Source organism: Bubalus bubalis, chromosome 5, assembly GCF_019923935.1.
Source record: "Bubalus bubalis isolate 160015118507 breed Murrah chromosome 5, NDDB_SH_1, whole genome shotgun sequence".
NCBI lineage: Eukaryota > Metazoa > Chordata > Mammalia > Artiodactyla > Bovidae > Bubalus > Bubalus bubalis.
Genome location: NC_059161.1, coordinates 4835063 through 4861339, shown reverse-complemented (window position 1 = coordinate 4861339; position 26277 = coordinate 4835063). Strand labels below are relative to the sequence as shown.

General features: G+C 38.0%; 1 protein-coding gene across 2 annotated transcripts in view; it reads right to left on the bottom strand.

Moving 5' to 3' along the window:
* Nucleotides 1-1751: 1751 nt before the first annotated feature.
* ZBTB41 (zinc finger and BTB domain containing 41) overlaps nt 1752-26277 on the bottom strand; it is a 40552-nt gene continuing 16026 nt past the window's right edge. For both annotated transcript variants that reach the window (XM_025285328.3, XM_006064883.4), the window contains exons 4-11: nt 25939-26008; nt 22912-23059; nt 19869-19998; nt 16425-16520; nt 15018-15124; nt 13445-13550; nt 12352-12440; nt 1752-7934 (exon numbers count right to left, since the gene is read on the bottom strand). In XM_025285328.3, coding sequence (XP_025141113.1) covers nt 7279-7934; nt 12352-12440; nt 13445-13550; nt 15018-15124; nt 16425-16520; nt 19869-19998; nt 22912-23059; nt 25939-26008 — 1402 coding nt within the window. In that variant the 3' untranslated portion in view covers nt 1752-7278. The remainder of the gene's footprint in view (nt 7935-12351; nt 12441-13444; nt 13551-15017; nt 15125-16424; nt 16521-19868; nt 19999-22911; nt 23060-25938; nt 26009-26277) is intronic.

The following is a 26277-nucleotide window of genomic DNA, read 5'->3' as shown; positions in this document are numbered from 1 at the left end:
CTCCAGGGGAGATCTTGAGCCAGAGCCACCAGCTCAGCCACTAGACTCCTGACCCACTGGACCCAGCGGGCAATAAATGCCTGCTGTTTTAAGACACTGTCTGCTGTAATTGGTCTAATTTGTTACACAGCAGTAGAGAATTAGGTTTTTCACACAGCACTGACTCCACTGGGAAGACATGCTTCAAAGAAATGAACTCCTGTCCATGGAGTTGACTGAGCTACCAGCTGCCCACAGAGGCTGAATTATGGTGCCAGATGCAGACAGCAGCTGGCAAGGCCAGGCGTGTCCTGTGACACAGCTTGTGCCTTTTATAAACCAGCAGTGGCCTCTCCTGTGGCCAGAGTGTACAGTTCTGGGAGTGAGGGGCACTGGTGAGAATGGCCCTCACTGTCACAGGGGACAGCCCATCCATGAGGTTTTCTGCACTTTAGACTTCTTGGGGAAAAACCGCAGGTGGCTGCTTCAAGTATAATAGCTGTTATTAATGTCTGAAAATATATTAATTCAGTTCAGTTCAGTAGCTCAGTCGTGTCCGACTCTGCGACCCCATGAATCGCAGCATGCCAGGCCTCCCTATTCATCACCATCTCCCGGAGTTCACTCAAACTCATGTCCATCGAGTCAGTGATGCCATCCAGCCATCTCATCCTCTGTCGTCCCCTTCTCCTCCTGCCCCCAATCTCTCCCAGCATCAGAGTCCTTTCCAATGAGTCAACTCTTCGCATGAGGTGGCCAAAGTACTGGAGTTTCAGCTTTAGCATCATTCCTTCCAAAGAACACCCAGGGCTGATCTCCTTTAGAATGGACTGGTTGGATCTCCTTGCAGTCCAAGGGACTCTCAAGAGTCTTCTCGAACACCACAGTTCAAAACCATCAATTTTTCGGCGCTCAGCTTTCTTCACAGTCCAACTCTCCTATCCATACATGACCACTGGAAAAACCACAGCCTTGACTAGACAGACCTTTGTTGGCAAAGTAATGTCTCTGCTTTTGAATATGTTATCTAGGTTGGTCATAACTTTTCTTCCAAGGAGTAAGCGTCTTTTAATTTCATGGCTGCAGTCACCATCTGCAGTGATTTTGGAGCCCAAAAAAATAAAGTCTGACACTGTTTCCACTGTTCCCCATCTATTTGCCATGAAGTGATGGGACCAGATGCCATGATCTTCGTTTTCTGAATGTTGAGCTTTAAGCCAACCTTTTCACTCTCCTCTTTAGCCACTTCAATTTAGTTCAGTTGCTCAGTCATGTCAGACTCTTTGCAACCCCCTGGACTGCAGCACACCAGGTGTCCCTGTCTATCACCAACTCCCAGAGTTTACAAACTCATGTCCATTGAGTTAGTGATGCCATCCAAACATCTCATCCTCTGTCGTCCCCTTCTCCTCTTGCCTTCAATCTTTCCCAGCATCAGGGTCTTTTCTAATGAGTCAGTTCTTCACATCAGGGGGCCAAAGTATTGGGAGTTTCAGCTTCAGCATCAGTCGTTCCAAGGAATATTCAGGACTGATTTTCTTTAGGATGGACTGGTTGGATTAAAAACCATTAAATATTAATGATTTTTACATTTAACATAAAATATTTGAAATTATATCTAGCTTATGAAAAGTGAATAAAATTTTAATACCTGTGCTCCAAGAGTTTGGTTTTCTATGTGTTCACTGTCTTTTCTTTCAATTTTTCAGGAGGCAGGCAGAGCACTGTGCATTGTCATGCTGTGAAAATGTGTTCAATAAAACCTAGAATGCTTTATTAGGACCAAAGAACTTTATTTAAATATCAAAACAAGACAAAGAACTAGTTCAGCATACAACACACTTCCTAGTCTTCACAGAGAACTGAATTTTTCTATAAAGACATTGGTATTCAGGAAACACAAGACAGTCAAAATATCTAGAAAACTCACAAGATACTTTACACACAGTTGACAAAATAATAAATCTTGGTATTTTAGATTTTTCTTTGTAGTTGCTTTTAAAAGTTCTAATGATTAAAAACAAAATTTTAAGATTGGAGTCTGAAAACAGGTTCAAAAGCATTTCCACTTTAATGTACATCATAAATCTCATAATCCAAGTGCCCACCTCTGTGCTCATTTTTGGCAGCCTCAGTCATCAGCTGTAATACAGTTTTATCCACAGGGATAAGAAAAGTCCGATTGTTACAAGGAATAAAAATTGTGTAATCATAAAGCAGGAATACCAAGCAACAGGGTGAAATAACAATAAGTGTGCACACTCTTCATTCAAGAAATGTTTTAGAATCTCTAGCAGTAATATGAGCACCAAAATTACTTCTTTACCTAAGAAGTTAGGGGGGGAAAAGCAGAACAAAAAGACATATCCATTTTGTATAACCTCTATTCTCTGAATATAATTCTTACTTTCTCTTTATACGAATGGCTATAGAGGCTCAATTTAAACTATTTGGGGATTTTTCAACAGTCACAGACTCAAGATCAGTGCACAGCAAATTGAAAGATGAAGAGTAAATACAGGAAAGATACTCTCTCCACCAGCCCTTCCCCTCATTCTCCACATGACCTACTGCTGCTACTTTTGCCTTCTTAAGGCCACTGCCAAAGAGGAAGCACATAAAATATGCCACTAGTCCAGAATAAAAGTACCTTGAAGTAGAAATAATTTTTGAAGAAACAGGGAATAGTCCCCCCTCCCCAAAAACCACTACAGACTTTAGAGAGGAATGTGCAAAAGAAAGGGGAGGACCTAAAAAGAACTGTCTGTGGTTCCTAGAAATTACTACAAAATTATTGTCACATTATCCATTATTCAGCCTAATAGTAAGTGACATTTACCATAACACTATTACAGGTTTTAGAAATGTGACTTGCTCCTTATTAAAAAATACATTTTGAGTCATTTAAAATTTGGCACTGAATCTTAGAATGATCCAAATACGACTTCAAAAGTCCTAATTTTTCCTGAGTTCATCAACTCAAGTTGTCAGTTGGTTGGGATGTTGTTTTTTAGAGACTCATCTCAAACCATCACCTCTGGCTCAGTTTTAGGCAAACTGAGCGAAGAAGCTGCTTTTTAGAGCAGGGTGGTTTGGTAATGGATTATTCAGAAGAAAAGGTGGGAGATGGGAAGAGACACTGCTCATTTTATTTGTCAGATTCCTCTAGTGAGTATCTAGAGACAGGCCCAGGAGTGGCTTTGCAGTAACTAGAAAGGCCACAATAGTAAAGATTAAAAAAAAATTCATACTAGTACTTGATGCCAGTTTCCCTACAAAAACATAAAGCAACCTAAAAAAAAAAAACAACTGTTGCCTGACCAGCAGGCAACACAAACATAAGACCCATAACAATAACAAAACAACCACAATCATTTATTAACCAGCACAACCTAGCCAGCAGAGTCAACTCTAAGCTACTACAAACTGCTGCCTCAATCTGAAAAGGCACAAAGCATTCAATCCAGAGATGACTGGGCATGGTCAAAAGGACACTGTCGCAGAGCTGATGCTCCACATCTGACTTCCCACCCATGATACAGCAGAATGACCTGCGAGAAGAGAACGCAAACTTACACTCACACACACCAGTTAACGGTGTTTTTAATTCACTTGTTAATGACAGAGTGAAAGCAATGAATGATTTCTGAATACCTACTAGCCCTTAACTAATAGCTTATAGTCACTCACTCTGCCAAGATGTTTCGACAATTTTAAGGTTGACAGAAAATTATTAGTGTACCTACTTTATGATGTACCATCACTTTAAAGGAAGTCACTTAATAAAGCACCAATTTAAAACCCTATTTTTGCTACTCCTCTTCAATAAATGACTAAGTTACTTAAAAGTATGCAAAGATCACCGCCTTCATAGCTAGTGAAATCTTGCTGGCATGAAGAACAAACCCTAATCTTAAATGGTATTTTAGGCTGCAAAAAAATAGGTGGGGTTTGTTACAAAAAAATCTTCAGTTTGTCCTAAAAAAATTCTAAGGCAAAATTATTTTAATAGTGTAGTGTAAAAAATAAGCTTATTATTATTTAGCAATTAATAGTGTCCACTTAAAAGATAACATTCAATTAATTAAACTGAGGAAAACAGAGTATTCTTACTTGTAATTGGCTTGTCAGTATGACTACTCCCGGAGTATTTTCTTCTGTTCTTATTTCTAATACATATAAACACAAACACTTAGTCTTAGTATTCAAACTAATGATTTTTTTTTAGAAAATCCATAATCCTAGGACTTCAACTGTGCTTCTTTGGACAAATATTTATTCAAACAACAAAGAATTTAAATTCTTTTAAACTATTTTAAAACCTACTAAAAATCTTTGGCGTATTTACGTAAAAATGGATTAGGTTAACAAATTTCTACATTTGATAAATTATTCAATTTACATAATAAGTGCTAACAGCTATCAGCTACAAAATTAATTTAAAACAATAAATTATGCTCATAAAATAAAAAATTCTGAATGAGGCTGACCTTAGTTGCAAGATTCAAAATTTTAAGTATAGTTACAGAATTCATGGATTTTAGAGTTAATGGAGCATTTGCCCCAAATACTCCAAATCAAATGTGACAAACACTTAACTGAAAAGAGCAGGCCTCATTTCATATTTTTTGTGCCAACTTCAAAAACTTATATATACATTCAGTTTGCCCAAATCCATGAGGTTTTCACAATTTTAAGACTTCTTATATTCTAATTTGGAGATTAGAGGCAGAAGATTAGTTTGCCCGCTTAGACTATTTCTTCATAAGAATTATACTACCTACCTCCCATACTATTTTTAAGATTACATGAGAAAATGCAGTGCCTGGCACCTGGAAAGCATTCATTAATGCTCTATTTCTTCCCCTATTAGTAGCTCTGCCACTTATTAACGATGTAGGCTTAACCTCAGACTCTTCATCTCTAACATGGGAATACAGCATGCCATTTCTACTTCAGAGCTGGCTATGAGGTTTAAATGAGTTAACTGTGAAAGCATTTTATAAAACAGTAAACTACTTTTCAAGTTTAAGTTATCTACAATAATAAGTAAATATAATTATGTTTCACTTTATATAAGAGATGTATTCAAGAAAAGTTCTATACTGTAAACCAATTCCTACAATCAAATTATATATTTAAAGCATTAGGAGATTATTATTAAAAGAACCCTAAAGTCAATACCTTCAAAAAGCAAAGTATTCTTTTGAATGTGAAAATGCAACACCCTCTTTTTCTGCTACCAAACATATAATATACCACACACATATACATATATACGATTTGCCTTTGTGTAAGTCCAGACTTTTCTACATTGTTTTATATTCAAGGCAGGGTACATTTTTAGAAGTGATTTCTTTTCATCATAGTAAGTCTTTTAGTTAAGTCTTTATGATAAAAACCATAAAGAGATGTTTTTAAAAGTCAGTTTGAAAGACAAATTAATAGTACCTTATATAGTCAAGTTCTATCATGTTAAGTACCCCAGACACAACATTTCCACACAAAAGTAAGAATGCTTTAAAAAGAATATTAATACATTGCTTGTACCTATCAGTTACAGGAGAATTATAACCAAACTTCAACAAATGAGGCAAAACTCAGGTTGGCTTTACTAGTTATATGAGCTACTTTGGTTAACTGCCCCAATTTTCAACTTTTTTTTTTTTTTTCCACTAGTGTGGTAAATATTCCTGCAAAGTACCTTCATTTCTTAAGTGCTTCAGCAAACAAGTTTCCACATTATTAAGTGGTAAAAATTTTTTGCTAAACTTCATTATTTTATTTGTGATTTGTTTTTTTTTTCACAAGGGCTGGGCCAGACTTTACAGTTTACACAAAAAAAGTGCTTAAAGCAATTAGGAGTGTAAACAAAACTGAAATAGAAAACTCTTAAAATTGCTATTTTCCAGTAGTTTACATAAGGACATGCTAATAATAAATCAACCCTGCCTAGTCTCTAATCCTTCGAGCAGCTCCACTAGGAAACATCCTAGTTTAAGTTTAAATTGACTTCAGAGTATGGAAAGTGCACATCTTTAAGGTATTTCACAATTTTGGCTGACTTTTTCTTTTCCTCATTTAATTTTAATCAGTGAGGTTTTGCTCCAACTGCTATTTCCTTTTACCAAGTCCTCAACTTTTGTATCATACAAACATATATATTAAGGATAATCACAGACATTAGGGTTATGTGTAAAGTAAAAATAAAGATCTAGGTTACATGTATATATGTATACAAGGAATGGTTCGCTCTAATTAAAGTAAATGAACATTCAGTTCAGTTAGACACGAATTTTGTAATTTGTTGGCACCTGTTCTAATAATTAAACAAAAATCTCTAGGTTCTATTTCCCAGAGTTACAGCTGGCCAAGGTAAATGAGACCAAAAGTGGCTTGTTAACTGAATTTTAATTAGTTAGATGATGATATATGCTGATATACTGTTAATGTTTCTGAAATAAATGACAAAATACAAACGGTTAATTTACCTTAAAAAATATCTAGTTAAAACTGCCATATTTTGCTTTTAACACATTTTCAACTTGTATAATTTAATGCCTACATCTGTATTTCCATTTCTTATTCATAATAATTGAAGCACAGGCAAAAACCAATCATTTTGATAATTATTTCAGTTCTACGTTTCATTTAACAAGTTAATCCTACATTAGTCAGCTTTCTGGTCTTGAGTCTGTCAAAAGACCAAAGAATAGTGATAAACTGAAATTATGGCCAGATGAAAAAATAACACAGATCTATCCCAAGACTTTCTTATAAATTCAAATTCCTAATTTCATTTTTTTAACAATCTGGAAGAAATAATCATGAAACTTAAGTCAGGATAAGGAACAGTTGCAATTATCAGTACACTCTGACATTCTTTCTTAAAGGTTACATGTTCCTTAACACTTGTTTGGAAGATGGGGAAAGGAGAAAAGAGGAATGAGACTAAAGGAGAATAAAAACTTCCACCGATGTTTAAAAACAAATACCCCCATAATGTCAACAGCTGATAGTTTTGAAAAGTTAAGAGAGTTAAAAATTAGCACTAAATAATCTTTTAAAAAAAAATCACAAAATGTCTATTTCAAATGTTATATACCTCAAAATGGGTCCAAATATTCAAATATGTTCAGTAAACAGAGATACATATTTTTTTGATTGGAAAAGCATCTGAGGACTTGAGAAACTATACAGAAAATGAAAAAATAGCAGCCCCACTAATTTAAAAGCTGTCAGCGCTAGGCTACCATTGTGCATAGCCACTGAAGAAGTCTGTGGAATGTTTAGATTTGCTCATGAATGATGCTCACTATTAGATATATTTTGTACAGCAGTGGAGTTATCAAGGCCCAATAACGTTCCAAGGTAAGACTGTTCTCTAGGATCGAGCATCTGTTCGGGTCGGACTGGGTGAACTATATTTGCAGGCTGAGGAGTAAGCGTGTATTTCTCCAGAAAAGCTAGGTCAGCGGCTCGAGGGTAATCCGCGGCCGGCGGCTGTGGCGACAAGATCTCGTGAGCAGGGGGCGGGAGGGTGGTGGTGTGGCGCACCAGGTCACCCTGCGTGTCAGGCATCTGCACCGGGACCAGCGTCACGGGGACACACACTTCGGCAGACACGTTCTGTAGCATGGTCTTGGCTTCCGACTGGTAGACTTTGGGCTGGTCCATGTATTGTTTTGTTTCTGTTTGAAAGATTTTATCGTCAGATGAGTACTCTACCGGCAAGGACACGAGTTTTTCCTCAGAAGCACTGAGAGGGTCATCGGGAGACTTTATGCCATGAACGTGGTCAATGTGGTATTTCAGCTTGTCCTTCCGTTTAAATGTCGCATTACAGTGCTGACAGTTGAAAGGCCGGGCATCAGAATGAATGACCAGGTGTTTTGTTAAAGTTTTCTTAATTCTAAAAGATTGATTGCAAATTTGACACTTGTATGGTTTTTCACCTGTTTGAACACAAATGAAATTAACCGTAAAATACATTCAGTTAAGACAATAATATTAATTAAGCAGTAAATTTTCCATGTGAATACTTATAGGAACTTAATAAAAGCAATTAATATATGCTATCACAAAGTGGAGACAGTATAGTAACCGATAAAGAGAAAAAGAGAATGAACTCAAACATCAGAAAGATCTGGGTTTGAATTCTAGCTGTACCACTTACCAGGCAAACCTGGAGCAAACTCCCCAACTTCTAAGTACAATTTCCTCACCTGTTAATAGTACCTGCCTCACAGACTGGTGAAAGGACTGAATGAGAAAAGTAAATAGTAGTGCTCAGCATTATCCTGGCACATGGTGAGTACCTGATAAACTCACGCTATTGTTACTATGGCTTGCTCTCACTATAGCCCCTAAAGAAGTTGTAAAACTAGAGCATTTGATTTCTTCCTATCAAGAAGGATTAAAAACTAAAACAGCAACTCTGACTAACCTGGGGCTTTGGATTGGAACAAGAAGTAGTAATACTGGTGTCTGTAGCCTGAGATTAAAATAAGGAGAGTTGATCAGGATCAAGAATAAGGAAGCCAGTTTTTGGCTGTGCCTGAGTCAGGTTCTCACACTGTAGTTTTTGTTTCTTCCTATTAATGGTATAAATTCCTAAAGTAGCCAGGGTGGTTGGTTAATCCCTGAAAGGAATGATTTTGTTACCTTACATATTTGAAGATATGATTAAGCTTAAAGACCCTGAAGTGGGGAAATTAACCAGGTAGACCCAAAATCACATAGATTTTTAAAAGCAGTGATAACTGAAGATGAAGGGGTCAGACAGCTGTGACAAAAGGACTCAAACCCACACTGTTGGTTCTGAAAACGGAAGGAGGAGGCTAGGACTCAGGAAATGTGGCAGCCTCTGGAAGCCGAGAAGATCTCAGCTTATGACTAGCTACAAAACTAGAACCTCAGTCCTACTCCTGAAAGTCAATAAATAATCCAACCGAGTGGGAACAGACTCTTCCTTAGCAACTCCAGAAAGAAATGGAGCCCTACTAACATTGACATTTTTAGCCTGGGTCATTCTTTTCACCTTATAAAGCTGTCACATCATAAGCTTGGACTGGAAGCCACTTGCATGAGAGAGATACATAAGACAAAGTGGACAGTCTAATATACATATAACCGGAGTCCCAGAAAGAAAACAGAGTATAGGTCAGAAGCAGAATTGGAAAGAAAAAATGGCTGACAATCTTACTAAATGAAAGGCATCAAGTCATAGACGCAATAAGTTCTATATATCTAAAAAAATATTAATACAAAAGAGGAAAAAAAAAGCATATCTGGGCACACTATAAGAAACTATCAAAAATAAATAAAAGAAAAATCTTAAGTAGGCAATTAAAAAGAAATTCCTTTTAAATGAGCAACAATAAGACTGACAGTATATTTTTCAACAAAAACTGAAGAAGGTCAAAGGGGAAAAAATGACATCTAAACTACTGAAAGAAAAATAACCACTAACATAAATTCTATAGTCAGCCAAATGTCCTCTATAAAGTAAAATAAAAACATTTTCAGACAATCAAAACCTAAGAGAATTTGGTGCCAGCAGATATGCACAAAAGGGAATTCTTCATGCAGAAAGAATATGATTCCAGGTCAAAGAATGGTAATGCAGGAAGGAATGAAGAGTAAAAATGAATAATACAAGTTATTTAAAGGAAAATAACAAAATAATAAGGTCTTATGTCACTTAAAGTATATGTAAAATTAAAACACACAATGCATAAAGGGTGACAGATGAGGTGTTGTAAGGTCTCTGAATTGCCTGAAAAGGGATGATGAGCTAACTTGAGATAGAGTCTAATCATTTAAGAAAACACATTGTGATCTACAGGGTGACTACTAAAAGAAAACTGAAAGAATATGCAATTAACAAGTAAACCAAGGGGAAAACGGGTAATAAAAAGACTTCACAATTACAAGGAAGTGAAGACAAGGGAAAAAAGCATTAAGTAACAGATGGGACAAACCGCACAATGACAGTTTTGGTAAATAATATTTTCTTGGAATGTGGTCACGTTCTTTTTATTTATACCTTGTCTATGGCTGCTTTCATGTTACCACAGAGAGTTGAGTGCTTGTGGTCTGGACTGCTGGGGCCACAAAACCTTTAATGTTTACTATCTGCTAGGCTGCTGCTAAGTCGCTTCAGTCGTGTCCAGCTCTGAGCGACCCCAGAGACGGCAGCCCACCAGGCTCCCCCGTCCCTGGGATTCTCCAGGCAAGAACACTGGAGTGGGTTGCCATTTCCTTCTCCAATGCATGGAAGTGAAAAGTGAAAGTGAAGTCGCTCAGTCGTGTCCGACTCTTAGCGACCCCATGGACTGCGGCCTACCAGGCTCCTCCGTCCATGGGATTTTCCAGGCAAGAGTACTGGAGTGGGGTGCCATCGCCTTCTCCAATGTTTACTCTGCAGTCCTCTACCAAAAAAGTAGGTTGACCTCTGCTTCAAATGATTCCTCCATCTCATTTTGTAACTGCCATTAAGTGTTGTCTTAATCTGTAAGAGAGCTCATTTCCCCAGTTTTCCATGGAAAGAGGGACTTGTCCCTAATTCTAACTAACTGTGACATATTCAGAGATGAGATTCCAAAATCACTGGTTATCAATTAATTACTACAAATCAATGTTTTAAAAAAACTTAATGCAGTTATAAAGACAGCCCTTAATAACTTTCTCCTCTAGGTAATTCCTATAGTTCTACAGTTCTTAAATCATCAATGGTTTCAAATTAACTTTTAACTATCTCCTTCAAATCATAAGTTTATTCTTAACTAGCATTGAGAATAGTATTAATATAGTTTCCTCATTTCTTACTCCTATTTATGTAACCCCCAAATTAGGACTTTTTCATTTTCAGGGAGATGCGTTTTTACGTTTAACACAGTTACTGTATCAGTAACAAATTCCTTTTTCTATCTTAATTTTTAAAAAATATTTGGCAGTGCCAAGTCTTAGCTGCACCATGGGGGCTCCTAGTTGTGGCATGCAGGACCCAGTTTGCTGACCAGGGATTGAACCCAAGCCCCCTGCATTGGGACCACTTAACCACCAGACCACCAGAGAAGTCCCAGTAATAGATTTTTTACTGTAATTCTGTGCTATTGAAATTGCCCAAATTCAGTTATTTCCAATTCTCATTAAATATGAGAAATATAAAATAAATTAATTTCCCTTCCAGAATGGCAGCTTGACAAATTCCAAACTAAATATAAAGCAAACAGCCATAAATGTATTAATAGCTTTCTTTCTTAAAAAGAAGGAAAAGAAAGATAGCACTATGTCATGTCCAACTCTTCCGATCCCATGAACTGTAGCCCACTAGGCTCCTCTCCTCTGTCCATGGGACTCTCCAGGCAAGAATACTAGAGTGGGTTGCCATTTCCTTCTCCAGGGAATCTTCCCGACCCAGGAATAGAACCCAGGTCTCCCATATTGCAGGCAGATGCTATACCGACTACGTGGGAAGCCCAAAAAGAAGGAAAGAAAGCTTTAAAAATTATTAATTTACATGAGAAGTAAAACAAGAACTATGACAACATATAGGAAAAAATCCAACAATCTATGTTTCAAAATATGATAGAATTGCCAAAGGAAAAAAAGGAAAGATTTAGAAAATGATAAGTCCTAGAAAGGGCTTCCCTGATAGCTCAGTTGGTAAAGAATCCGCCTGCAATGCAAGAGACCCCAGTTAGATTCCTGGGTCAGGAAGATCTCCTGGAGAAGGGAAAGGCTACCCACTCCAGTATTGTGGCCTGGAGAATTCCATGGACTGTATAGTTCATGGAGCTGCAAAGAGTTGGACATGACTGAATGACTTTCACTTTCAAGTCCTAGAAAGCAGCTGAAGTGAATCATTCTACTACAACTACCTATACATCACAACTGAATGTAAAAAAACTGTAAAAAGGAAAACCATACAATGGTTGACTTGACAAGCAACAGCAAGGTCGTATCTGAATTACTCTTTTAGAAGATAAGGAAATAAAATGTCTTCATAGAGCCATGCAGATATAGAGGAACCATAAACAACCAGGAAAGGAGAAAATGAGAACTGAAAGTTAAATAAATTCTCTATGGAAAAAATTTTCCCCAAATTCTACAAAATGATATTCAAAAGTATTGAAGCTTACATAATATGGAACAGAATGATCAGACTAATGTCCATTCATGACACCAATTTTAATAAGTAAAAATTTTACTGGCAGGAAAAAAACCAATTTCACCAAGAACAACAAAGTATAAACATCCATTTATCACTTCTGAATAATTAGACTATATACATATATAAATATATATATATATAATGTATAAACAAATATATAAATACATGTATATAAAATACCCATTAGGTTTTACCTGAATGTGTCCGAAAATGCATTTCCAGACTTGATTTGCCTTTAAAAATTTTCTTACAAACATCACATTGATGAAAGGTTGCTTTATATCTAAGAAAAGAAAAAGATTTGAGTGTTTTAATAGTGAAAATAAATTGTAACTTCATACGTAACTGTCTCATTATTAAAGCAGAGAATAAAATGAACATGGAGATACTTTTTAAACATCAACCTTAACCCTGTTTCTTCCTCCTCCAGTTATACTCAACAAATAAATCTATAAAAAGATGTCTTTAGATTTTCAACTTTAAACTACTTTATTTTAAGCTTTAAATCATCAAACTTTTATATATTATTTTCTACTTAAAAATGAGAAGGAAAAATTATAGGGACCAAAAAAAAAATCATTGAGATGGGTAAGCGGGGGTTGACCACAAAACCGCACCGTGGAAATGATCACAAGGCTCCAGTCTAGATCCACTCCTAGCAGCCCTTGCAGAACATGTAAGAGACAAATTCTGGTTCCATGATTATCTAGGTCAGCGTTACACTAAGTTTCCTGACATCTTAGACCATTTGATCCAAATACCTACTCCAAGAACATGAATTCTTAGAACATCTCATACTCACACAATCCAAGTTATTAAGCCTGGGTATCTAAATTGTATTAAAAAGTTGATGTTCAAAGACAGTACATACCTCCTTCCAATAAAGTACCATTTATCAGTGTCATTAAAGGGATCTAAATTCTGACAACATTTTCCAATAATTGTTGTCATATTAAGTACAAAATGTAGGCAGTATGTTCATTTATATTTAGTTCTCCAAGAGCTACTGCAACCAAATATAAATGAAATCCCCAAAGAAGGCCACAATTTTATATTAGTTACTCACTTCAATGTCTACCATCTCCCAGTGTTTGAATCAACTGAAAACAAGTATGAAAAATTATGCTACATTCAATTCCTTTACATCTGCAGAGAAGCTAGATAAGCTGGAGAAAAGGTCACTGATTAACCCATCCTCAATTAAATACAATAAACTATGAGACAACTTTTCTCCAACCTAGCTTTATCCAAGGTGATGATGATGAGAAACTTTGCCTTTTCACTTACTTTTGCCACACCTTCTCTCCAAGGTGTACACTTTTATAATGAACAGTGAGATGATCCCTACGGCCAAAGCATTTTCCACATTCTTCACACTGATGAGCCTTCTCACCTTAAAGACCCAAATATTTTTGTTATAATATGCATGTCAATCTTTTTTATCCCCAGAAACAAAATTATCCAGCAGTTAACACAGCGTGGTAGAAAACAGATACCAGAAAGGTAAAGCCACCCTTTATCCGGGCTGTTTGCCTTATATTAATACTCAAATTTATGTTTCTTCAGTGACTCTGTACTTATTTTTAGGAATGTGAATCCTCCTCCCCAGTTGGAGAAGGGATCGGTAGCCTTTTGCTGCAGACTTCAAATCTTGACTTTCAGTGTAACAGGGTGAGATAATGAAAGGACTTCACAACTCAGGATTTTTTTTTTTTTTAAGGAATATATAAGTCTGGATATCAAACACCTCAAATGAATATACAATGAATCAAGATGAGGCTGTCTTATTGTTTATAAAAAAGGACCTGAACATTTTCAGATCTTTACACTTTACTTTTAAAGATTTTTCATCTGTGGGGATTTCTTACATTTGCAATGAGCCAAAATACAAATATAAAGGAAAGTTCTAGATGAGTCCAATTTGTCACCTCTATTCTTATATTCAGTTACAAAGGCTTGCTCTTTAAAAATCAGTCTCATTACCCGTGTGCAATTAAACCATGTGACTTCTAGAATCAGAAATTTACAATTCTCCTCCTGAAAATGGAAATGCACAATGCCAATGAAAAAGTCATCAGAACTTTAGCGCTATTAACAGTGGTGATAACAACTGCAGTCTGCCTCACGGGGATCATTAAAGAAATTGCTACATCTGCTGCACACTGTCCATTTAAATTATGGTTAAAATAATAATAATAATCACCTGTTCTACTGGGTTCAGAGAGAGATGGCTCTTTCCCATCATTGTGCTCATAAAGGTGGCTCTCTTAGCACTTCCTGAACATCAATCTGAGAGGAAAATATGAAAGAAATCCCCAGAGTATAAAAATTATAAATACAGAATAAAGATCTGAAATTGATCAGGATTATTAAGGTGCTCTTCCAAAGATACGGTTTCAAAAATTCACTGGTACATAAACTTTAACACCCCAATTACAATGATCCTCTTGAGGGATCTAAGTTTTGCTAGCTTCTTTCAAATCCAATTAAAATGAGAAATATAATCATGACTTCTTGATTCAAAAAAGTACCAATGGTAATAACTTCACATATCCACATAATATGCAAAATGCAAATTTTGAGAATCTGATTGAAACAAATTTTAGAAGTCAGTTTGTGATCATCAAGGGTAACCAAATGATTAAAATTACAGAGACCAAAAAAACATGTCACAAAATTATGTCTCTTTTTAAAAGAAATGCTTAAAAAAGCTTAAACAGATGCTTTTTAAAAAAGCTTTTATAATCAGCATTGTTTACAAAGAGGCGACCAAATACACCAAGCTACGTAAATTACAGACAGCACAGTCATGCTGCGGCTTCTCAGGCGCTCTGCAAAATCGCTACAAAGTGCGCCTCACCTGAGTGTATCTTCTTGTGCTTCGTAAGGTGATCATGACGAATGAACGTTTTCCCACATTCATCACACTCGTATCTTTTATCATCATGATGTACTCGTAAGTGAAGTCTATAAAGAAAAAAAAATAAATGAAGCCCACTGACACCGGTGACAAGGAAAGAGAAAAACTCGATTAACTTTCAATAATGCGAACTGGGCTGCTACTCAACCACGCTCACCCATCATTATTTGCTCCATTTCTGACTTCTAGGGGCCTTCCCGCTTCACACCTGACTCCAGGGCTCCCACTCAGCTGTTTTTGGGCAGCACTTCGACATCTGCACAGACTCCACTACCTCTGGATGACATTCCTTCCTGACATGAGGCTCCTAACCTGCTTCTGGGAACCTACCGGACGTCTAGGGGTGTCAGCCGGTGTTGCAGGACTGAATGGGACAGAATCAGAATCGACAAACGAGGTAAGTGCACAAGCGACAGATGTGTGATGAGAGCAAATCACTGAGAATCAGTCCTGTTCTGGACAACTGACACCGCTTACACACTGACAACTGAGAACTTAGCAAAGCTGATAAGGACTCAGCTTTCTGACAGTCACACTTCACTCCTTTCCTTCACACCAACCAAATAAAGTGTGGCTCATTTTACAATCACCTAAAAACAGATTATAAAAGGTTATCATAAATAACAGATTATTAGAGTTCATTTAACTTGAGTTATTTTTATCCCCACAATATTCCATCTGTATACATCCTAGGGAAATAAACACCCTTTCCTTCAAGTTGTCAAAACAGGTGTTGATTCTGCTATGACTAAAATCAGTAAAATCAGCATTCTGTTTAAACTTAAAAACAGGAAATAACAGTGTAAAAACTAAAATCCTGAGAACACTGATAAGATTTAAAATTGTATACATATTTCACAATAAATAGTCACCTATTATTTATTCATTTAAAAACAACTTTTCATAAATTGCAAAGGTAGTCAGCATTCAGCTGTAAAAATAATCACTTAAGTTACAACTTATTTTCAGAAAACGTTCTAAGATTGACAATCCTCGAGTTTTCAATTTTGTCATATTTTTGTAACAAAAACATTCTTTGACAATTAGGACTGAAAAAATACACCAACTTAAGAACACCAGAGTTTTCATGAATTTTGATTCAAAGAAAAGTAATGAAATATTTAAATAAAAACGACTTAGTAAAGCATTACTATTAGTGATATTAACATATTTTATACTACAGAATGAAGAAAATATTAAAAGGCATAAAGAAGAGGCAAAAGTCTATAAACTTTTCTGCACAGCTTTGCTTCATCACAAATGTTAAGACATGTTTTAATTCATCAAACAACTAACACAATGTTAAGAAAAGAGAGTATAAAATGGAGATAGAATGGCTTGACCTACCTGTATGAGCTTCCATGACGAAAACTTTGTCCACAGATACTACAGAGATGAGGCTTTTCTCCACTATGGATTCTCAAATGTTCTTTCAAAGTAGTTCTGTATTAAAAAAAAAAAAAAGTATACACACATATATATACAGCTACAGATTTTTTCATGCCAACCTAATACAGAAACACATATTTAATACATAAACACAGATTTCTAGAAAGCTTACTAGAAAGTTGTTCAAGCTAACATAATGTCAACTGTTCCCCTTCTCCTACAACATTTCTGCTTCTTATTGGATTAGTTGTACCAGTATGTTTATTATGTCTCTCTCCTTTAAAAAAGCAAATAATTTAGCTCTGGCCTCCTTTGCTAGTGGATGGCTAGGACTGGAAAAGGTCAGTTTTCATTCCAATCCCAAAGAAAGGCAATGCCAAAGAAAGCTCAAACTACCACACAATTGCACTCATCTCACACGCTAGTAAAGTAAAGCTCAAAATTCTCCAAGCCAGGCTTCAGCAATACGTGAACCGTGAACTTTGAGATGTTCAAGCTGGTTTTAGAAAAGGCAGAGGAACCAGAGATCAAATTGCCAACATCCGCTAGATCATGGAAAAAGCAAGAGAGTTCCAGAAAAACATCTATTTCTGCTCTATTGACTATGCCAAAGCCTTTGACTGTGTGCAGCGCAATAAACTGTGGAAAATTCTGAAAGAGATAGGAATACCAGACCACCTAACTTGCCTCTTGAGAAACCTATATGCAGGTCAGGAAGCAACAGTTAGAACTGGGCATGGAAAAAGAGACTGGTTCCAAATAGAAAAAGGAGTACGTCAAGGCTGTATATTGTCACCCTGCTTATTTAACTTATATGCAGAGTACATCATGAGAAACGCTGGGCTGGAGGAAGCACAAACTGGAATCAAGATTGCCAGGAGAAATATCAATAACCTCAGATATGCAGATGACACCACCCTTATGGCAGAAAGTGAAGAAGAACTAAAAAGCCTCTTGATGAAAGTGCAAGAGGAGAGTGAAAAAGTTGGCTTAAAGCTCAACATTCAGAAAACTAAGATCAAGGCATCTGGTCCCATCACTTCATGGCAAATAGATGGGGAAACAGTGGCTGACTTTATTTTTCTGGGCTCCAAAATCACTGTAATGGTGATTGCAGCCATGAAATTAAAAGACGCTTACTCCTTGGAAGGAAAGTTATGACCAACCTAGACAGCATATTCAAAAGCAGAGACATTACTTTAACAACAAAGGTCCGTCTAGTCAAAGCTATGGTTTTTCCAGTGGTCACATATGGATGGAGAGTTGGACTATAAAGAAAGCTGAGCACTGAACAAAGAATTGATGCTTTTGAACTGTGGTGTTGGAGAAGACTCTTGAGAGTCCCTTGGACTGCAAGGAGATCCAACCAGTCCATTCTAAAGGAAATCAGTCCTGGGTGTTCTTTGGAAGGACTGATGTTGAAGTTGAAACTCCAATACTTTGGCCACCTGATGCGAAGAGCTGACTCATTTGAAAAGACCCTGATGCTGGGAAAGATTGAGGGCAGGAGGAGAAGGGGATGACAGAGCATGAGATGGTTGGATGGCATCACTGACTCGATGGGTATGGGTGGACTCTGGGAGTTGGTGATGGACAGGGAGGCCTGGCGTGCTGCGGTTCATGGGGTCACAAAGAGTTGGACACAACTGAGCGACTGAACTGAACTGAACTGAAACTTCCAAGACATACAAATGAAAAATACTCAATTGTCACTACTGAATTTTAGTGACAAATCAGTAAAACTGATGTAAATTTTAGTGGATAGAGTTTAATAATATATTAGAAATCCAGTTTATCAGTACCATTTCTTTCCAATATGTGCTCACAACTTATTAAAATAATGTTTTAAGCCAAAGAAAACTTCACAGTACTTGCAATTTCCAGATGGCAATGGTAAACAGGGAAACCATGTAAAGGATATTAATTGTTGCTAGTCCTAAATCCTCCAGCCCTACCGACCGTGGATGGATCACTAACCACTGTGGCATCTCCTACAGTTCTAATATTTGGAGATTTCCCACATACATAAAATAAAGGCTGAGGAAGGGCAGACAAAGTTATTTTGAGGGGAAAGAAAGGAAAGCACAGTATGTCTGACCATGGCGGGCTTCTGACTGTCACTACCGCCTGGTTTTATTTCGGCCCCACATCCAGCAGGCATGAAGGTGAATGTGAACTACAGGCAGGTCTCCACCAGTAGGGGATCTCCTCTTTTAGGCCCACCGCCACCAGGAAAACTATTCCCAGACGCTAACAAGTAAAAAGACGGAAAGGCTGTTTTCCTTTTCAGTTTGTTTGATTTTTATTTTTACAGAAAGACCTTTAAGGGAAACAATAATTTATAATGTATAAGATATAATTTATATTTTACTAATCGGGTAAATACAAGTTTTCATATAAATATAGCATACTGATTTTTCTGCCGTTGTACCCATTTGTTCTTTTAGGAAAGTGTCACTTCAATTGTTTTAAAATAATGAACTTCTACATACTAAGCACAGAACTACATATTTCTATATATAAGAAGTATGTGTGTACTAATTAGTATGTGTGTACTAATATGCACATACTGTTTAAAGAAGAGTGCTATGTGCAGGATGAGACAGAGAACACTCCCGTCACTGACAACACTTTCCCGTGTTATCCTGGGTCTCCTCCGCTCGTCCCTCTCTCAGAAACCACCATTTAGGGAAGTGCTCCCTTTCTTTGTCTTACTGCCCGGGTAGCACACATCACTAGGCAGTGCACTGTGATGTACCGTAACTGGGGCTCACTGCTGTGTGTCCGACTGTATGACTCCATGCTGCTATCTGCCACTGCGGGGGGTGGCTGTCCAGCAGCAGGCCTGGCAGGCGACAGAGGAGAACCCAACACTCTAACTTCATTTGCAGAGCAGTCCTTACTCCGCCTGCCCTTCACCCTGGTTCCAGAGGCATCTGGGCCCGCCAGTTCCCGCACCTTCTGTGGACTCTGCAAGGAGACAAGGCTCTCGATTTCTCCATTACCGCTCTGGGATCTGTCCCCCTCAGACCTGCTCGGTCAGTTCCCACCGATACTGCTTTTGAGCTTCCAAACCTGGGCTGCTCTTGTGGCTTTCCTGTCTTGCTGTCTTTGCAGCTTATGTCTTCAAAATGAATGAATGAACAAACAACCTTTAATGAATATTTAGTGGGGTTTCAGAAAGAGACAAAATGATGTCTCTGTTAAGTTCACCATCTAAATTTGAAAATCCTGACTTCATATCACCTTCTATAACATTTATGTAATTTCTTTTATACTTAAGTTTCAAATTAAAGCATGATTCAAGGATCTTATTTTACCTTAAATCTTATAAAATATATTCATTGATTATTTCTACATAACAGTACCAGGATTTTTCTGGGTATTTAGATAATTCCTCACCTTTCTCGTACTGATTTTCCACAGATAAAGCAAGTCCATTTTCTCTTTCCACCATGCGTACACTCTATATGGCGTTTCAAATTTCCAGTGTCATTAAACTGGCGACCGCATATATCACATGGGAAAGGACCTACAAAGGAAGATTAGTGTGCATGTAAAGTTTATGAACAGATACTAAGTTAAATTTAATACATGTTATAAATTCATACCTCCCACTACTAGTGCACATCTCGTAACACAACCAATTATTTATTTATAGTTATCTCTTTCCTTCTGGGACTGTTTAGTCCCAGCAGACAGGGTACATCTCCAGATCTCCAGAGCTGAGTATGGCACCAGGCATCTGGTATAATAAATGCTGAATAAACCAATGGGTTTACAAACTGAAATGGCCAACTCCTAGCTTGAAATCAGACTGGATCAAAGTAAAAAATGCTACCTACCAAAGTTCAGGGGGAAAAGAGGTAATAAGAAACTTTCAAAGGATAAACAGAGGACTTAAGAGAGCTCATGGTTTGGAAATATACTGTTGCTCCTTATAACCAAAAAAATGTAATGATATTGTCTAGACTGAAAATACTGTGGCACATTTCTGTTTAGTCTTACAAAAACTAAACACAAATTTCTTACAGTAATATTGACCTTTAACTGCATTCAAAATGTCACCATGATTTTACCAAATAAATGACTGGAGAGAAGACAGAATTCTACTGAAGGGCAAACCAAAAGGTAGACCAAGGATGTGTGAAAAAGAAGTATGGTGTGCTTGCTATGCCCTGCCCACTGAACACCACCCTGAAGAATCTGCAGTTTCAACCAACTCCAGATAGAAAATCAGATCAGATCAGATCAGATCAGTCGCTCAGTCGTGTTCAACTCTTTGCGACCCCATGAATCGCAGCACGCCAGGCCTCCCTGTCCATCAACAACTCCCAGAGTCCACCCATACCCATCGAGTCAGTGATGCCATCCAGCCATCTCATCCTCTGTTGTCCCCTTCTCCTCTTTCCCCCAATCCCTCCCAGCATCAGAGTCTTTTCCAATGAGTCAACTCTTCTGGTGATGTGGCCAAAGTACTGGAGTTTCAGCTTTAGCATCATTCCTTCCAAAGAAATCCCAGGGCTGATCTCCTTCAGAATGGACTGGTTGGATCTCCTTGCAGTCCAAGGGACTCTCAAGAGTCTTTTCCAACACCACAGTTCAAAAGCATCAATTCTTCAGTGCTCAGCCTTCTTCACAGTTCAACTCTCACATCCATACATGACCACAGGAAAAACCATAGCCTTGACTAGACGGACCTTTGTTGGCAAAGTAATGTCTCTGCTTTTGAATATGCTATCTAGGTTGGTCATAACTTTCCTTCCAAGGAGTGTCTTTTAATTTCATGGCTGCAGTCACCATCTGCAGTGATTCTGGAGCCCAGAAAAATAAAGTCTGACACTGTTTCCCCATCTATTTCCCATGAAGTGATAGAAAATATTTGAAGACAATTCCATAAAGTTCCAAAGAGCAAAACTTGAGTTTGCCAGGCCCTGGCAACCATTTACATAGCATCTACGTTGTATTTTGTTGTTGTTTACGTGCTAAGTCATGTCTGACTCTTTCATGACCCCAAGAACTGTAGCCTGCCAGGCTCCTCTAACCATGGGAATTCCCCAGGCAAGAATACCAGCGTGGGTTGCCATTTCTTTCTCCAAGGTATATTCCTGACCCAGGGATCAAACCTGGGTATCCTGCTTGGCAGGCAGATTCTTTACCACTGAGCTACCAGGGAAACCCACATTGTATTTACAACTATTTGAATAGCATTTACATTGTACTAGGTGTTGTTTAACTAATCAAAAGATGATTTAAAGTATGCAGAGGGATTTGCACATTATATGCAAACATTACCCCATTTTATAGGAGAGACTTGGGCATCCTCAGATTTGGGATCTGGGGAGGTCTTGGAACTAACCCCCACGGATGCTGAGGGGCAACTGTACTCCTCACTGTGTACACAGAGCCTTGAGAATATCTGAAGACAGCTGTTCTGTCTCCCTTTCCCAAACAGAATATTTCAAGGTCCTTCAAAACTTTTTCAGACCACATGATCTTAAGGCCCTATGTTGCCATAATTACCCACCTCTGGAATATATGTCAATATGCATCCTGAATGTGGTATCCATAAATGAATGCAATGTTCCAGATCAATTTAAAATCAGTGAGATGACGACCTTCCTAATTCTGAACAATACGTTTACGTTAATGTAGTTTAAAACTACAGTTGCTTTTGTCAGTCATATGACATTACTGATTCAGACAGTATCTAACAGGCCTCTGCTATTAATAAGCTCATCTGAAAACGGAGGCCTTTGGATTCTGTACCATTTTATAGCTCTGCAACTCCTAATGACTGGAAGTCAGATCATTCCCATATGTACAACTTTGTATTTATTCATAATTAATTTTAAGTTAATTTGTTTTAACTTTTTTGACAGCGGATTTTTTTTTTTACATTTTTATTTCCTGCTACCACTCCTGCTGCGAGCTTTATGTCATGCTGCATATTGATAAAACATGAAGTATATTACCTTTTATCCAAGTTGTCAATAAAAACAGTGAATAGGACAGGGAAAAGGCTACTTGGATGATGGTAATTCATTACTGGATTAAACTGTCATAAATGTACCTATCCGGAACACAAGTCTCCACTGTGCCCACAAGCAGGAGGCAGAGAACTCAGCAAACACAGCACTGCGTTCCAAGCATACGGAGTTTACTGCGCTTTCTGAAAAATGAGGTTTTTCTAAAACAAGCAAACAAAAATGCCTACCTCAGGCACTCGCAAACCTATCCGACAATCAACTGTAAATAAATGCAGTTCTGACTACGAACACAAGTGCCAGCAAAAAACAAAACAAACCCAGTGTTTACTCATCTCCAAGAACCCTGCCCCCCTCACACGAGCTCCTCTCCTAAGTGGTCCCACAGCGGCAGTCTCCCCAGCATGACGTGCTCACCAACAGTGGCTGTGATGCTCCTAGAAAAGTAATCTGCTTACCCAGATGGAACTTTTCTTGATGTTTCAACCGTGCAAATCGTGATTTGAAATGTTCTTCACAATAGGTGCACTTAAAAGGTTTGTCTTGAGAATGGAGAATCATATGTTCCTCCAAGTGTGGTCTTCGAGTAAAAGATTTCTTACAAATCTAAAGGAAAACACACATACAATGTGAGGGAACATGAATCTAAAATAAAAATATAAAGCTTTGATGAGAAATAAACATATAAATTCAAGTAGTCAGGAATTTCTCCCAAAAGAAAAAACTTACCAAAAGTATAATCAACTGATTGTACAGAAAAAAAAGAATGCCTTGAGAAATTATGTGCACTATGCTCAGTCACTCAGTCCTGTCACGACTCTGCAGCCCATGGACTGCAGCCTGCCAGGCTCCTCTGTCCATGGGGTTCTCCAGGCAAGAATACTGGAGTGGGTTGCTGTGCCCTTCTCCAGGGGATCGTCCCAATCCAGGGTTTGAATGAACCCATGTCTCCACATTGCAAGCAAATCATTTACCTACTGAGCCACCAGGGAAGCCCCGGAGGAATTATAGTAAGAAATTATTTCAACATTTTACATTTCTAATAGGCTAATTCCTCAGATTATACAGTAATCTTAATCCTGGTCAACATTTCTAAATCCATTAAATGTATATTTGAAAATTAATTATATGTCATACTAGCCATATATTTGATTAGGAATTGGAATAAAAAAACCTCAGAAAAATTACTTGAAAGTTTATCTCTTAAAAGTGGTCAGAAAGAAGAATAGACACAACTTTTAAAAAAATCCGGTAGACATAAAATTTAGAAAGCAGGGTAGGGGGGTGGGGGGACAGGCTGCTGTAATAACAAGACATGTACTATCCACCAGGTGTAACAACATGGCATGTACTATATACCAGGCACAAAGCTAAGTGACTCATGGATTATTTTACTTAATTCTCACAACAAAACTAGGAGGTAGATAAAATTATTATCATTTTACACGTGAGAATGATAAAACTTAGTAAGGTAAGGAAACCATCTTATAATAAGATCCAAATAATTAACTTCAATTCCTAGAAGCTGAGATCAGAGAAATGGTGAGAATGCGGTCATAAACTGAGGCTTTGGAGTAAAGGACAAAATGACAGCTGGTGACTCATTTAAACAGTATTTACCTAAATAATGAAAAACTACGTTGGGGGGTGAAAAGTGAAAGCGAAAGAGCAGAGTGAAAAAGTTGGCTTAAAGCTCAACATTCAGAAAACGAAGATCATGGCATCCGGTCCCATCACTTCATGGCAAATAGATGGGGAAACAGTGGAAACAGTGTCAGACTTTATTTTTCTGGGCTCCAGAATCACTGCAGATTTTGGAGTGATTGCAGCCATGAAATTAAAAGATGCTTACTCCTTGGAAGGAAAGTTATGACCAACCTAGACAGCATATTCAAAAGCAGAGACATTACTTTGCCAACAAAGGTCCGTCTAGTCAAGGCTATGGTTTTTCCTGTGGTCATGTATGGATGTGAGAGTTGGACTGTGAAGAAAGCTAAGCGCAGAAGAATTGATGCTTTTGAACTGTGGTGTTGGAGAAGATTCTTGAGAGTCCCTTGGACTGCAAGGAGATCCAACCAGTCCATTCTGAAGATCAGTCCTAGGTGTTCATTGGAAGGACTGATGCTGAAGCTGAAACTCCAGTACTTTGGCCACCTCACGTGAAGAGTTGACTCATTGGAAAAGACTCTGATGCTGGGAGGGATTGGGGGCAGAAGTGGACGACAGAGGATGAGATGGCTGGATGGCATCACTGACTCGATGGACGTGAGTCTGAGTGAGCTCCGGGAGTTGGTGATGGACAGGGAGGCCTGGCGTGCTACGGTTCATGGGGTCGCAAAAAGTCGGACACGACTGAGTGACTGAACTGAACTGACTGACTTTAGAGGGTATAGAAGAATAAAAAATACCTACAAATTCACTGCTTCTCCTATCATTGTAAAATAGAGACTGATTCCACTCCCCTTAAATCTTCCCTGGCTGGAGTGGCTTGTGTGACCTACAGAACATGCTAGAAGTGGTGCTGTGAGACTTCCAAGGTGAGGCTGTAAAAAGTCTGATACTGCTCACCTCGGCTTCCTGGAACACTCTTTCCCTCCTGGGGGCCCAGGTGCCATGCTGGAAGGAAGCTCAAGCAGCTCCAGGAAGCGGCTCCGGCCAATGGCCTGGCAGAGCTCCCAGCTGCAGACCAACAACAGCTTCCAGCCAGGCGAGTGAGGCACTTTGGGAGCAGCTCCAAACCAGACCAGACCGGATAGGACCAGACAGACCACCCACCAGCTGAAAACAACTGAGTGACTTCAGCTGGCGCCACGTGGGACAGAAGAATTACCTAGCGAACTCCTGCCCCATTGCTATTACTGACCCACAAAATGATAAAATGAAAGTGAAACAGTAATTTAAGGCCACTAAGTTTTCAGGGGCTTCCCTGGTGGCTCAGATGGTAAAGTATCTGCCTGCAAGGCAGGAGACCTGGGTTCGATTTGTGGGTCGGGAAGATCCCCTGGAGAAGGAAATGGCAATCCACTCCAGCACTCTTGCCTGGAAAATCCCATGGATGGAGGAGCCCAATAGGCTACAGTCCATGGGGTTGCAAAGAGTCGGACACAACTGAGCAACTTCACTTTCACTTTCAAGTTTTCGGTGGTTTGACATATAGCAACTGATAATCAGAAGTGGAGGGAAAATTCTAACATTTTATATTTTATGCAACAGTAATGTCACAGTTTATACAGACAACTACAGAAACATGTTATAGTGGTTACAATAAAAATAAAATCTAGGATGACTATTTTTCAGGTCCATCATCCAAAAAGTAACTCATACCAGGCTTAATTTGTAAAAATATTAGAATAACACTGTATAAAAGATTCTAAAAGTGATATAAGCTAAGTTTAAGTTTATATTACTCTAAAATTTAATTACTTTCACAAAAGTTCACACTACATTTAATTTGGGGTTTTCTATTACAAATTAAAATCTCTTACATCACATTTCCAACTTTCACTCTTAGTCTTCTTAATGGATATAAATTCCTGTGCATTTTCAGGATGAAATCTACAAGAAAAAAAAATTAAAAGACTGTTAGGAAAAGATGATATTAGTTAAGTCAGTACTCTATTTGACATGTTAACAGTAATTATAAGAATCAAGCAGTGATTCCTTTATTAGAGACAGGCACATCTGAGTATTTAAAGAATCGCTATCATTTTAATATATGAATGTGTGTGCCTGAATTTATGTAGAAATAGTCAAACTAAAACATAATCATTTTAAGTATATTCAGGAACCTATCTATTCACAGAGAATCTTCAAGGCAACTCACT